The sequence below is a fragment of the Dendronephthya gigantea genome, unplaced genomic scaffold (genome assembly GCF_004324835.1).
Source record: "Dendronephthya gigantea isolate DGI-Jeju-01 unplaced genomic scaffold, DenGig_1.0 000016F, whole genome shotgun sequence".
Taxonomy (NCBI): Eukaryota; Metazoa; Cnidaria; class Anthozoa; order Malacalcyonacea; family Nephtheidae; genus Dendronephthya; species Dendronephthya gigantea.
In genome coordinates, this window is record NW_021163026.1 from 1,780,000 (window position 1) to 1,792,581 (window position 12,582).

At 36.2% G+C, this 12,582-nt stretch overlaps 6 protein-coding genes across 7 annotated transcripts; 2 read left to right on the forward strand and 4 right to left on the reverse strand.

Annotated features, from left to right (window-relative positions):
• Positions 1 to 30: 30 nt before the first annotated feature.
• On the reverse strand, positions 31 to 1,744 carry LOC114520468 (MORN repeat-containing protein 3-like). Its single transcript, XM_028540735.1, is given in 6 exon segments — positions 31 to 411; positions 563 to 747; positions 915 to 942; positions 944 to 1,075; positions 1,212 to 1,363; positions 1,579 to 1,744. Coding segments are annotated over 6 exon segments (717 nt in total). The 5' UTR covers positions 1,724 to 1,744; the 3' UTR covers positions 31 to 336.
• Positions 1,745 to 1,967: 223 nt separating this feature from the next.
• LOC114520711 (signal peptidase complex subunit 1-like) lies at positions 1,968 to 2,856 on the reverse strand. The gene is made up of 4 exons (XM_028541033.1): positions 2,726 to 2,856; positions 2,539 to 2,598; positions 2,210 to 2,296; positions 1,968 to 2,124 (listed from the first exon to the last, which is right to left on the reverse strand). The coding sequence occupies exons 1-4, from the start codon at positions 2,768 to 2,770 to the stop codon at positions 2,005 to 2,007; spliced, it is 312 nt and encodes a 103-aa protein (XP_028396834.1). The 5' UTR covers positions 2,771 to 2,856; the 3' UTR covers positions 1,968 to 2,004.
• A 242-nt stretch (positions 2,857 to 3,098) lies between these two features.
• Positions 3,099 to 5,021, forward strand: LOC114520677 (G patch domain-containing protein 3-like). Its single transcript, XM_028540998.1, is given in 4 exon segments — positions 3,099 to 3,651; positions 3,730 to 4,025; positions 4,028 to 4,496; positions 4,711 to 5,021. Coding segments are annotated over 4 exon segments (1,446 nt in total). The 5' UTR covers positions 3,099 to 3,281.
• Positions 5,022 to 5,150: 129 nt separating this feature from the next.
• LOC114520529 lies at positions 5,151 to 6,954 on the reverse strand. Its single transcript, XM_028540822.1, has 4 exons — positions 6,868 to 6,954; positions 6,396 to 6,573; positions 5,773 to 6,315; positions 5,151 to 5,688 (listed from the first exon to the last, which is right to left on the reverse strand). Exons 2-4 carry the CDS (start codon positions 6,558 to 6,560, stop codon positions 5,434 to 5,436), a joined length of 963 nt encoding a protein of 320 aa, XP_028396623.1. The 5' UTR covers positions 6,561 to 6,573; positions 6,868 to 6,954; the 3' UTR covers positions 5,151 to 5,433.
• A 21-nt stretch (positions 6,955 to 6,975) lies between these two features.
• On the forward strand, positions 6,976 to 8,676 carry LOC114520530 (mitochondrial fission process protein 1-like). The gene is made up of 4 exons (XM_028540823.1): positions 6,976 to 7,161; positions 7,397 to 7,524; positions 7,720 to 7,961; positions 8,444 to 8,676. The coding sequence occupies exons 1-4, from the start codon at positions 7,080 to 7,082 to the stop codon at positions 8,580 to 8,582; spliced, it is 591 nt and encodes a 196-aa protein (XP_028396624.1). The 5' UTR covers positions 6,976 to 7,079; the 3' UTR covers positions 8,583 to 8,676.
• Positions 8,677 to 8,997: 321 nt separating this feature from the next.
• On the reverse strand, positions 8,998 to 12,098 carry LOC114520528 (transmembrane protein 120A-like). Of its 2 annotated transcripts, none has more exons than XM_028540819.1 (12): positions 11,865 to 12,098; positions 11,152 to 11,273; positions 10,840 to 10,950; positions 10,695 to 10,748; positions 10,501 to 10,596; positions 10,300 to 10,389; positions 10,073 to 10,138; positions 9,903 to 9,964; positions 9,644 to 9,736; positions 9,505 to 9,569; positions 9,230 to 9,298; positions 8,998 to 9,128 (listed from the first exon to the last, which is right to left on the reverse strand). In XM_028540819.1, the coding sequence occupies exons 1-12, from the start codon at positions 11,949 to 11,951 to the stop codon at positions 9,024 to 9,026; spliced, it is 1,020 nt and encodes a 339-aa protein (XP_028396620.1). In that variant the 5' UTR covers positions 11,952 to 12,098; the 3' UTR covers positions 8,998 to 9,023. The 2 variants fall into 2 exon arrangements, with proteins under 2 accessions (XP_028396620.1, XP_028396621.1); XM_028540820.1 differs by having other exon boundaries at positions 9,045 to 9,128; positions 9,234 to 9,298.
• Between the last annotated feature and the right edge of the window lie 484 nt (positions 12,099 to 12,582).

A 12,582-nucleotide genomic window follows, 5' to 3' on the forward strand; every position in this document is an offset into this window, starting at 1 on the left:
TGTAAAGTCAATTTATACATATATACAGGCTATGTACAGTACATTTTATATATAACCATACTCATTATTAACCAGCTAATCCTTGATTAGGTTATATGATATGACAATGACAATACATTTGTAAATAAAATGTACATCACTCATTCCTGCTTGCATCAACATACGTTTGTGGTACATTGTTTTTAATATGCATATTTGTAATATTTTGGAAAAAAATAACCTCTGTGCAATGTTTAGAATATATACATATTTTGAAAGGTCAATTTTGCAAGCAGATTTGTATTTCATTGTTCATATATTTGTAATGCATTTCTTCTTTGCATTAATTGAAGTGGGTTATTGATTTTCACATTGCTCAAGAAATTTATCTTCTGCATCTTTCACAACCATATTTTGATCAAGAAGCTCACACTAGATCATGTAAGATGAAAATAATTACACACTGGCTCAACAAGACTATAATATCACAATCTATCCACATAAGTTCCACCATGTCCAATACGACATATGACTATACCATCAATGAGGGTGATGGGTAGAAGATCTCTAATAAAACACCCACCTTTGGTATGGGATAAACTGTGGGTTCTGGTGCCCCCTCTCTACCAAAATCTTCCATCGTACCACACTTTGCAATATCATCCACCCACACCCCAGTGTAAAGCTGTCCTTTGTTCAGGTAAAAAAATTTCCCTTCTCCATGCTTTTTATCATCTTTCCACAAACCTTCGTACCTGTTTTCATTTGCTGGAAAATAGAAAATACAAATTCATGCACTGTAATCCTGCATAGGTCCTCAGCAGTGGAATGACAACAAACAAAATCAACAACCAGACTTGGAACTAAGTAACCAGTTAAAACATTAGTTACCCTAATGCTAGTAACATAGTGCTAGTCATTCATGACAGCTATACCTAGCCTGAGCATTCCTTGTCCATTTTTTCATATCATTAAACCATTCTCCCTCGTAAACTGAACCATCACTGTAGTACATTCGTCCCCATCCACTTCGCTTGTCTGCATACCATTCACCCTCGTAGTACTTTGTACTGGTGTAGAAATTTGTACCATAGCCCTAAAAATAAATCCACCTCATCTAAATCAGCTTATGACAACTAAATACTTATTAGTGTGGAGTACATTTTAAGTGGAACCATATACACATTCTGTCTATGAATGATGGGAAAGTAAAGTCTAGCAAAACCACATACATGTCTTTTATCATTTTTCCATCCACCTGAGTACACTTTTCTAAACACATCTTTACTAGGATAGCTCAGCGTACCAAAGCCGCATCTTTGATTGTCTTTCCAATCACCGTCATATATTGCCCCGGTCTTCTTCCAAACCTGGGTTCCTTTACCTGTGAAATTCACAAAGATTTCAATAACATTTCTTCTGCAAATCAGACCAAATTTTCTCCTGAAAAATGCCTCAGTTTGCTTTGTCTGTGTGCAACCTTTTTCACCCCCGGCAAACGTAAATCAAATTCCAACATCACTAATAACTTCGTACATTTTCCGGGGGGTTATCGTACACCTAGTTTTTATTTATATATTTTATATATTAGTTACGTACCGTTTTTTTCGTTATTTTCCCATTCGCCAGTGTACTGATCGCCGTTCACGGCATAAAACGTATTCCTAACACCTCGTTTATCAGCGTTATGGTTCCATTCTTTCCACAAAGGCTCCCTTTTTTTGGGAATTTTAGTCAAAGGCATGTTCTTTGCCAACAAATTCGCTCGAGTACAATTTGTTTATGAATTGCGTTCCCATGGCGACGGTTCGCAGATCACGCCACAGGTCAGCGTCCTCCGAGAACTTCATGTTAATTAAAAAATCAAGAAAGACTTTTTTTACACATTTTTCTATTCCTGAGCATTATAGTTTATAAGTTAAATATTCATAGGTTCTATAAAATTCAAAAACTTTCAAATACTAGAAAAAACAAGACAGCATATTTTCAATTTTTTTATTTATAGAACTTGTATACAAGAATAAATTAGTTTGCTTTAGTCTTTTTTCTGGCATCCTTCTTTGCCTCGCTTTTTTCTGCATTCTCTCTTGGTTTCTGCCACTGCAATGGATGTCTTCGATAACACGGCCAGGGTGGAAGAACAATCTGAAGGAAATGAAATTGTGGACATAGCTTTCCCCAATCAAAATCAAGAAGTACTTTCCTAGGTTTTAAATTCTTGTATACTTACAAGACAGCTCAATAAAAAACCACTGAGTAAAAATAGAACTGACACATGAAACTGTTGCTTATAATAGCCCACAACGAATCCACATGCCTATAACAAAATAAACTAGTTAAATGCCTGTTCATGTGATCCATTTTAGTCAGATCTAATTCTCTGCTGACGTATGAAATGTAATCCGTTTTGATAAAGCTGTACTGCATTGGCTTTTGTTGATTTGATTGCTGTTACTTTGCAAGTCAACAGACTATAATACATCCATCAGAAGTGAATTAGATCCGACAAAATTGGAAGGTAGATCACACTATATCTATCATCAAATATAATTCACTTACACCAAATAAAATCAAGATCACATTGAACACTTTTTCAGCGAACTGTTGACCTTTGTAGTCCTATAACGAGTATCAAATGAACACAAATATAGTCCATAATTTACACCGGATCGCGGTTAGATGCAACTCCAAATAAACATCTGTTACATTTGTACATTTTTGAGCTTAGACAAATAAAATATCTTACCATATGGACAGGTATACTTTTAATTTTTTCTACTATCTCGAACATTTTCACCTCTATACAAACACAAATGCTCCAATTTCAATGGTTTTATATGGAGTAGACCAAAAAGTCAACAACACGTATAGATTGTAACATTGGAGCCCTTTTTCCGGGCACATTTGCAGGCGGGTATTTCGTGCGGGTGGAAATTTGGGAAGAAAATGGGAGAAAATCAGAGAAAATCAAGAAATTGGAAAATTGCTCTCCGCATTTTGCAACCTGCGGTTACCTGCCCGAAATACAGATGCTAGAAGCGTCTTTGGGGAGATAGATATGCCAGGACAACACTACTTTTATCACCCGGATATATATCGGTAAAGGTTTAAGTGAAAATTATATTCATGCATTTTCTCTGCCCAGTACAACTTCATCAAAATTTCTGTTCTCATTAGTAGAGAATAAAGCAGTTAATTTGATCAAATCACTACTTTTAAATCTTTTTTAGGTATTATTGCATTTTCACTTTTTTCACTTTACTTTTTATGCTTTCCTCAGTCTCTACGCGGTCGAAATCAAAATGGCGGATGAGAGTTTCGCAAACAGTGAATTTTCTTATGTTTTAGTCGGAAATATTCCTTCAAAATTTCACTCTGTGGACCTGCGTTCGTTTTTTTCGCAGTTCATTGAATCGGGGAAGTTCGACTGCTTTCATTTTCGCCATAGACCCGAGGTTTTGAAGCGGAAAAACGAAAATGGTGACAACTTTTTAGATGCAACATTGGAGTCAATTAAAGGCAAGACAACGTGTTGTGTTGTTAGATTAAAGGAGGAGAATTTGAGAGAATTACTTCAGGTTTACGACGGTGAAAATTGGACAGATAGACATGGAAAATTAGGCTCCCAAAAGGCTGTAATTTCTAGGATAACTATCAAAAGTTCTGAAGGATGTAAGTTGAAACAATGTATATAAGTTTGTTTAGTGAGGGAATGTTATCACAATCTGATGGGTTTTTTAATGCTTTTAGCAAGTGATATATATAAGACAAGGAAGGAAACAAGAAATCACAAGAGAGAAAAAGTTGAATTTGACATGGAAGACTTGATCAAACTCTCTGAGTTTCATCCCCCGTCTTTCATGCCAAATGGCAATGTCGGTACCACTTTAACAAGCTTCATGAGTTTGATCCGTTCATGTCAATTGCCGCCGCACATAATCAAGAAGTTGGGGCTTAGTTTTCCAAGCGGCCGTAGCAAGCGTTGTTATGGCAATGTGAGGTTTGATTATGCAAACAATGCTAATAAAAGTCGTTTCTCAAGAAAAAAAAGGGAAAGTTAAAAGAAACTCTTAATTCGAAAAGGGCATTAAATCAATGTAACTCGTTAGGACCTTTGTTAGAAAACAGTAATGAAGTAATTAACCAATCATCACTAAGTGATGCAACTTACACTGAGAATAAGCAGAGTAATGTGACCAGGACTATAAGCATTTCATCATTGGAAAATGTTGCTGATGAACAAAGTACTTCATGTAATGAAAATGAGCCATTATCGGACACAGATTCTGAGCCGGAAGAAGACTGGGAACGACATGAAGCACTCCATGATGACGTGGACTCCCAAGGTCGGACAAAGGAGCGGCTGTTTGAGAATAAGATTGAACTGAAATGGGAAAAGGGAGGAAGTGGGTTGGTGTTTTATACTGATGCAGCATATTGGGACAGTTTAAGTGGGGACTTTGATGAGCAAACAGCTGATGACTGGGACATTGATATGGGGATATATGAGAAGGAAGGTAATGTATAGAGCTACCAGTATGAGAAAAATTAGTTTAGTCCAGGTTTTCTCCTTGTAGTAACATTGAATCAATAAGAGATGATCCTTACTGGGCCTCTAGGAAGAACAGTTTAGAACTGATAGAGCTATCCAGAATAAATAAAGTTAGTTTAGTTTAGGTTTCCTCCTATAGTAACACTTGATCAATAAAAGATAAATATCTTTCATGACAGGCTATGGTGACAGACATGCAAAAGCTCTCATGGACATTAGACATGCAGAACAAAGAGACTTGGAAGCTGATCACAACGTGGATATCGGTAGTTTTGAAAAACACACCAAGGGGTTTGGTAGCAAATTAATGAAGGAGCAAGGTTGGACGAAAGGATCCAGTTTAGGCAGTTCTCAAGGTATAACCGAACCAATTCCTAACGAATTACCACATTGTAAGACTGGACTCGGCTATTATGGGGAGAAATTAGAACGACATGTCAAAAGGCCTCGGGTTGACAAAGAGGTTGTTATATCAACCGTATTGAGCTAATGAGAAGGTTTCAACACCTTGGCAGTCTGCAGGTCCATTCACATTGAAATATAGAAGGAAGATGCCAGATTTTGTACAGCAGGTTGGCGGAGATAAGACTTAGAGTATCATCAAGTAAAAATAGTGGATTTTTATTGTGGATATATATACAAAAATAATCTATATAACAGAGTGTTTAATATATATAGGATGCACTTTGTATGCACAAAATTGAATAAGGTTATTGCTTTCAACTTTCACTGAAGCTTTAGCCATAGGAAGTTGGCACAAAACTATCCCAGCTTGTCTATCTAGTATTTATAATACAAGGTATACATTTATATACAGTCATCATGTGTTTTTATAATCAAACACTATCATGTGTCTAACTGTTCCTCTATGCTATATTCAGGACAGCTAACTGTGCTCACATTTACTTCTTATCATAGACCATAAAGAATAACTCAGCTCTTTCCAGATCTGCCTTGTACCTGCTGTGAATGTTGCTAAAGCCATCTGCAATATCGTGAGCAAGGCAAGCAGCCTCGTGTTCAGATAACATCATACGAGAATCAGCTTTTCCTTCGATTGCTGCTTGATGTTCTCGAAAGATGTTCATTTTGGTTTGGAGTTGCATCAGTGTTTCTCGACTTTCACGAGTCTTACGCACTTTGTTTTCAATCCGTTGCTGCATAACAAAAGAAATATTGTTGTTAAACCTTGGCAATCTCATCTAAAAATCGCAGTGGCATTAAACCATTCAATACTAAACCTGTCTGCGTTCTGCTGCCTCTTGCTGCTTCACCTCCAATTTTATGGCAGCCATTTCTTGGTCAGCTCTTTGCCTTGAATCCTTCTTCTGCAACCTTGCTATGGGCGGCTTCTTTGAACGACGCTTTGGAGCCTTCACATCAGATGGGATTTCAAACACAACTCCTTTAGGCTTTTGTTCTGCTGTAGAATTATCTGATACAGATATTTGAGATTCCTTGAGATCCTTAATTGTTCCTTCATGCATACTGTGATCCACCTTTGAACTCTTTTGCAGTTCAGGCATCTGAGACGTTTGCTGATTTTGTTTATCAACTTTAAGGTCAATGTTGATCAGTTGTTGCTGCATCTTTTGAAATCCCTTGACAACGTCGTATGCAGTTTTCAAGACCTCTCGATGCGACATGATTGGGACATTGTCAGAATTTGGATGCTGGCCAGCTCTTAACAACTGTTGTTGTAATAATTTATCAACTTTGCATGCAAGGCTTTTTGTCGCTTCTTCTCGTTCTTGCATTCTTTTCAGCCTTGCTTCAATTCTAGCCTAGAGTAAAATCATAAACAGACATATTGATCTGTGTGCAATTCACAAACCAACTGATAGAAAACGAGGAAAAAACAAACTTGTCTTCGCTCTTCTGCTTTTCTCTGCCTTTTTTCAATTTCATCTGCGGTCAACGGCTCCTTTCGTTTGTTTTTCAGCAAAATCATTCTTTTCGGTTCAGGTCTGGTAACATTTTCATCAAGAATGATATCAAATGTGAGCCCAGAGGATTTCGTGATATCCATGGTTGAGTAGGTCCTGTAATAGAGTTTGTGTGTTTAGCAAAACCCCTTTTCATTTTTTAAGGTGAGATGTTCATAGGAGGACTTTGTCTTTCACTTATGCGGGACTATTAAAGTAATATACTTGTATATCAAGGAAAAAGAATTGGACGGAACACGTATTTATTTATTTTGCTTACAACTGATACATTTCAGGGTCTTAAATACCTCAATATCACTCAATTAGAACCATTTAAAATACGTTGACTTTTTAATCAAATCTCGAATCTTAATCATTTTAAGGACGCATTTTGCAGCGCAAGGTACGTACCCTTCTACGATTCTACTCCCTTTCTCCTTTAGGGTTTATTGCCCAGATAAATAACAAAAACGTCTTGCAAAAAGGTTCAAAACATTATGTCATATTTTAAAATATCGGTTTGTTTTCATGCAGAGCAAGAGAGAAGTACAATATATGAGCAGCTCTGATTGGCTATCACTTGGCAACCATCACGACGATATCTGATTCGCTATTCAAGTTGAATGGCGAAGAGAAAATCCAAGATGGCGGACGGCAAAGGAGCGAAAATCGACTTTTTTCGCGATACTTGGATTAGATACTTAGGTAAAACGCTATTCACTTTGGTTTTCTCTATTGCGTGTACTCAGCTGGTTGTCAGATAGCACGTTTTGTTATTTTGGTCGGTTGTTAATTAAAAATAAACCTTTAAATACTTCATTTCCGCACATTTTCCATTTCAACTTTTGTCTTTTACTGTGCCATATGTTCGTTATGCGGTGTTTCTTGTAATGCTAAGGACTTCAAGACCCATCGAATTTGCACTCATTTCTACACACAGGTTACGCAAACGAGATTGGCGAAGCATTCAAATCTCATATACCAAGATTTGGGTATTTTGCAAGCTATTTTGTAGCGTCAAGTTACGCGTTAGGAGACGCCTCGTCTAAGAGTCTGGAAATGTACAAGGTTAGTTGGATTAAGACTATATTTAGTAAGCCATGACGCTAGCTTATTGTGGACTACTACCTACATTGGACCACCGCGTTTGAGATATCTTTCTCAGGTAGTTCAGACACAAACCACCACAGCTTATTGTAGAGTACTACTTTTGTCCAGAAAGATTGGTAATATTTAAGATATCACCTCCAATTTTCACTCCAGGCGAAGGAAGATCTTTCTCAAAACGTGAGATTACGATCGTGTACGGAAGCCTTCATCGAGGCGCTTATCTGGCAAGGTTTAGCATCTGTAGCTATCCCTGGGTTTACCATCAACAGAATATGTTTCGTAATGGGGATCTTGCTCAAAAGGTTTGCATCGCAAATACCGTTAGGAACTCAATCGTGGATAACAACAGCGGCAGGTCTTGGTGCAATACCAGTCATCATTCATCCTATTGACAGGTATTTATTCCATCTTAGAACTTAGGTCTCTTCACACGATCCAATCTTGTCAGAGCTTGTGGAAGTTAATTTTATTGTCTGGTGATATGCAATGTATATGGCAGCAAATCAACTAAAGCCAAAGCAGTATACTACTTTATCAATAACAGACTACATTCTATGCGTCAGAAGTGAATTGAATCTGACAAAAATGGATTGTGTGAACATGTTTTGTACTATAAAACATTATCACTGTCTCCGTCATCAATGTGACTGGTCAAAATGAGCGCTAAGGTAGAAAAATGAAATTCGACCATGGTCGAATATAGCGGAATATGATACAGTCGACCATGGTCGTATGACCGAAGTAGGTACCGGAATATGGTTTATTTTTATGACCGTTTTTCTGCTGATCAATGGTCGATGGTTGGCAGTTCTTTTGAGCTTTGGGTATTACTTGGGTATTGATTACTTGGGTATTGATTACCGCATTTGTTGCACAGACCTGTCGATCTTCTCATGACGGAAGCGATAAAGCTGTCGGGGCAATTCGGAGTGCAACACAGCATAGACCACGGCGATGGTTGGTCGTTTCCCGGAGCGGACACCCAACTCATTTTTGAGCACGAAGATTACTCATAGAATCTCGAGCAATTTCAAAGTCTTTTATGCTAATATTGAAACAAATTTTATAAATTATTTGCAAGTTTTTTCAAAATAGATATATCACTAAGTTAAAATAAGACGTATTTATTGTGTTATCGTAAATATTTTTTTAAATGAAAGTGGCATTATTAGTAATTTATATTCTATAGTAACTAACCAGTATTTTTAACAAGTTGACATATTATTAATATTGGGAGGCATATATGGCTGCATGGTCAATGATTACAAACTATTGAAAGAAGGATTTTATATATTATTTAAAATATATTATTCAATTGAAGAAGGTTGACGTCGAATCGCTACGTTGGGTCATAGAAATTTTTTATAAAATTTTGGGACGCGAAGAAATTGAAAGTTTTCTGAAGAGCTAGTTCACGTCATGTTTTCTGAAATTCCGTTGCATAAATTCTACGTGAATTATGTTGATTTTAGATGCACTTTCGCTTTTTGTTTGATGACATAAATTAAGGTTATGAGATTTCCAGCGCCCAGGACCAGGAAAAGCACGGCACAGCATGGCACCTGTTGAAAAAATTGTAGAAAATATTAGCTATAATCGCATGCAATTTATTTTACTAAAACCGAGATACTTTATTAACAGAGTATAGCGGTAAAAAAGGTACCTGCCATAAATCGCACTTGGGGTGTCGTGATAGTCGATATAGAATGAAAGCATTATAAAACTGTAGAAACTAAAAGAACAAGATACAAACCCTAGTTATACTGGGTTGTAAGTGTGTTCAAAAATACTCTTTCCAGTAAATTACTCGAAAGAAATCTTGTCGCATTTTGCCGCGATTTGTAATGTTGTAAGTAGAGCTCATAATTATAACACCTTGAATATGGTTCGTCACTTAAGAAGCGCTTGTATACATTTTGCGTTTCTTCATTTACTTACATAACCAACGCATAAAAACGGAACAATAAATCCAAGTCCAGTGGATCGCTTCGTGTCGACACCCTCTATATAAGAAATACGTTTCTGAGTTATCCAGAAAAGATGTAATTTTATCGAGAAGGCTTCAAATTAAACGCACCAACAGTAACGTCCATCGTTCGACTGGCACCCAAAGCTCTCAATCTGTAAAGGACTCGTTTCTGATAATTGTACTGCAGAAATTGAACGAAACCTACCCGTAGAAACGCAAGAGAAAATTAAGTTTAAATTCGTATTTTTTGTCAGAGTAGCCATGTCTTCAAGTTGGGACAATTTGTCCACGGAAATTTGAAGCTTGAAATAAATTCCATATATTTGTTTATATAAACATATAGCTGAGGACTGAAATTTATACTTACTTAAATAAATACTAAAGTATATGAACTGGTTTCTATACATTTCATAAATCAAACCGTCTGGCCTAAATGATAAATTTTAAACGAAATTCAATGAAAAATGAACTGAACTGCATTTGAAGTCAGCACTCTCATTCACTCATTCCTAACTCAAATTAATATTTAGTTTTTACCATATCAGCAAAAATCCAGAAAGCAGAATCGATAGATAATGGTGCAGAATCCACCAATTTTTTATCCTGAAAAAAATATCACATTTTTCTTCAAAGACATTTCAAAGTATCAAGTGAATGTCCACTTTGAGTTTAATTCTACTTTTTCTATATTGGTTTGTCTCTTAAACTGGTAGAGTTAAACATATGCTTTAGAATCTTGTGTTCACCACATATTTCAACAATACCTCGAACCATTAACAAGAAGAATATGCTCCTGCAGTGTTAGTGAACTGTAGTACCACAGGAGGACTGCATGGAAGAGAGCATCTGTGAATCTGTGAAGCAATGGAATTTTGAAAGTGTGAATAGTCCGCATATTGGGATGAATACGGCCATAATATGTATTTGTTACAGAACTTTGTTCTGAGAGTTTTTGTCACAATTACCTGTGGTTGAAAACAAGCAAATTTAGAATGGAGAAAAAGAATGATATTAGGGTCATAATCATCTTGAACTTCTCATATTTGTTCTTGTACTGGAGTCTGTAATGAAGTTGAAAACAGATTTAAATTATTTTATGCAGGGGAGAGACAAGTTTACTTGGACAACATGTCTTGGACATTGATCGTAGTTCCCTTACTTCCTCTTGTACAATGATAGGTCAATATCTCCCAGACAACACCTCAGGAACAATCTAAAATGGCGAACGTTCAACCATTCTTTAGCCATTGTATTTGATATTTGTCAAGGTTTTACATCATTTCAATAATATGACCACTTCATACCCTATGTTCACAGGAAGATTTTTACTCATCTCCTGGATCTGCTTTTCATTTTCCTCAATATTCTTATAAAGTCCTTGAATCGCCTCATCTTCTTTGCAAGATTTTGACACCCTTGGAAAAAATATGACAATAGAAATAGAACTAGAAGATCAGATACAACCAGGTGATATCCATTTCTCCATTGAATGGCTGGATCACCTGGATGACATATGATTCTTACTTGAACTCTGAGAAGAGCCATTCAGAATTGATAGAGCTATCAAGTAAATAAGTATATTTTCATGTTTTCTTTATTGGAGCTACTCAACCAACCTTTTCAATGAATCTTTAAAGGCTTCCACTTTCTTCTTTTGCAACGTAATTACTTTTGAGCAATTTGCTTGAGCATTCTGCCATTGTGCCATAATATCATTATACTCAGCCAATTTTGTTTGCTGAAGAAAATATAATTGTTTAAGAATAGATTAAGTTCAATCTACAGGAAACACATCTGGGGAGGTTGCATAAAAGGCCAGTTAACAAAAACTGTAGTTAAGGAGAGAATTGGCCACTCAGAGTTGTGTATTCCTGAGTTAACTAGGATTTAACTATGCAAAATGTAGTTAGGAGTTTTATGCAACCAGCCGGAGATTACTATATTTACATGGATTAAGGTCCTTAAAACCTTGCAGTGTTTCCTGCGGAACTACAAGAATGGCTTGATATGGTATAGAATGCTTGTATGAAGAGGAATTCAATGCTTATATGAAGAGGAACTCAACTACTGCTGATTGACGTACACCTTGTGGTTACAGCCTTACAGGGATGCATTGTACACACTTTACAATAATTGACTATACAGTACACAGCAATCAAATATTTGAAATATATTTCACAACACAAAGAATAAACAATGAAGCAATATTGAATATTCGTAAAAAAACATCAAAGAATTCCATTTAAATCGATCAGATACACTTCGAAAACAAAAAAACCTTTACAACAACTACATCGATAAAACCCAGATATTATAAACTGAAGCTTACTTTGAATGATTTGATTTCACCGGACAGGATATCCCATTCAGATTTCCACTCTTCGAGCGATCTCAACTCCCTGATAGCTGTTGTCATGTCCACCAAAAATATACCTTAGGATCGAGCAAAGATGAAGCTACGAAGCAACGATTTCAATGTTTTTCCAGGAAACAAATCCAGCTGTGCAAAATCGTGAAAAATAACACGTCAAAACTGGGAAAAAATTTTTTAAAAATATTAACTTTTGAAAGATAACAAAACTCTTTTGAATCCTCAATAATTATGTGTCAGCTGCAGAGAGGATACTTCATGAAAAGAGTTTTCAAATGTACCATTTTGAAAATGAACGGTTTCGCAAATAATTTTAATTTCATTTAATTTACAAACTTTTGCCATATTTTATTTATACGCAACTGGCAGGGTAATCACAACAGCTTGCGCCAATTACTGCGGTGACTGCGGTCCCAGTTTTGACATTATACATTTCACAATAACAAGAATAAGAATAGACTTAATAATTTTGCACATTGTGACCTGCCTCCTGACTGATATCAATACTTAAATTTTTGCATTTAACTCTCATGAAAAATGATCAGTCACCGTATATAGATCGCAATGCACACACATACTGCTAAACTTTAACTTGAAACAACATACAATGAACGCACAAATATTAATAAGAAGGCCATGTTGAACTAGCAACATGTTGTGGATTTAAATCTGATAT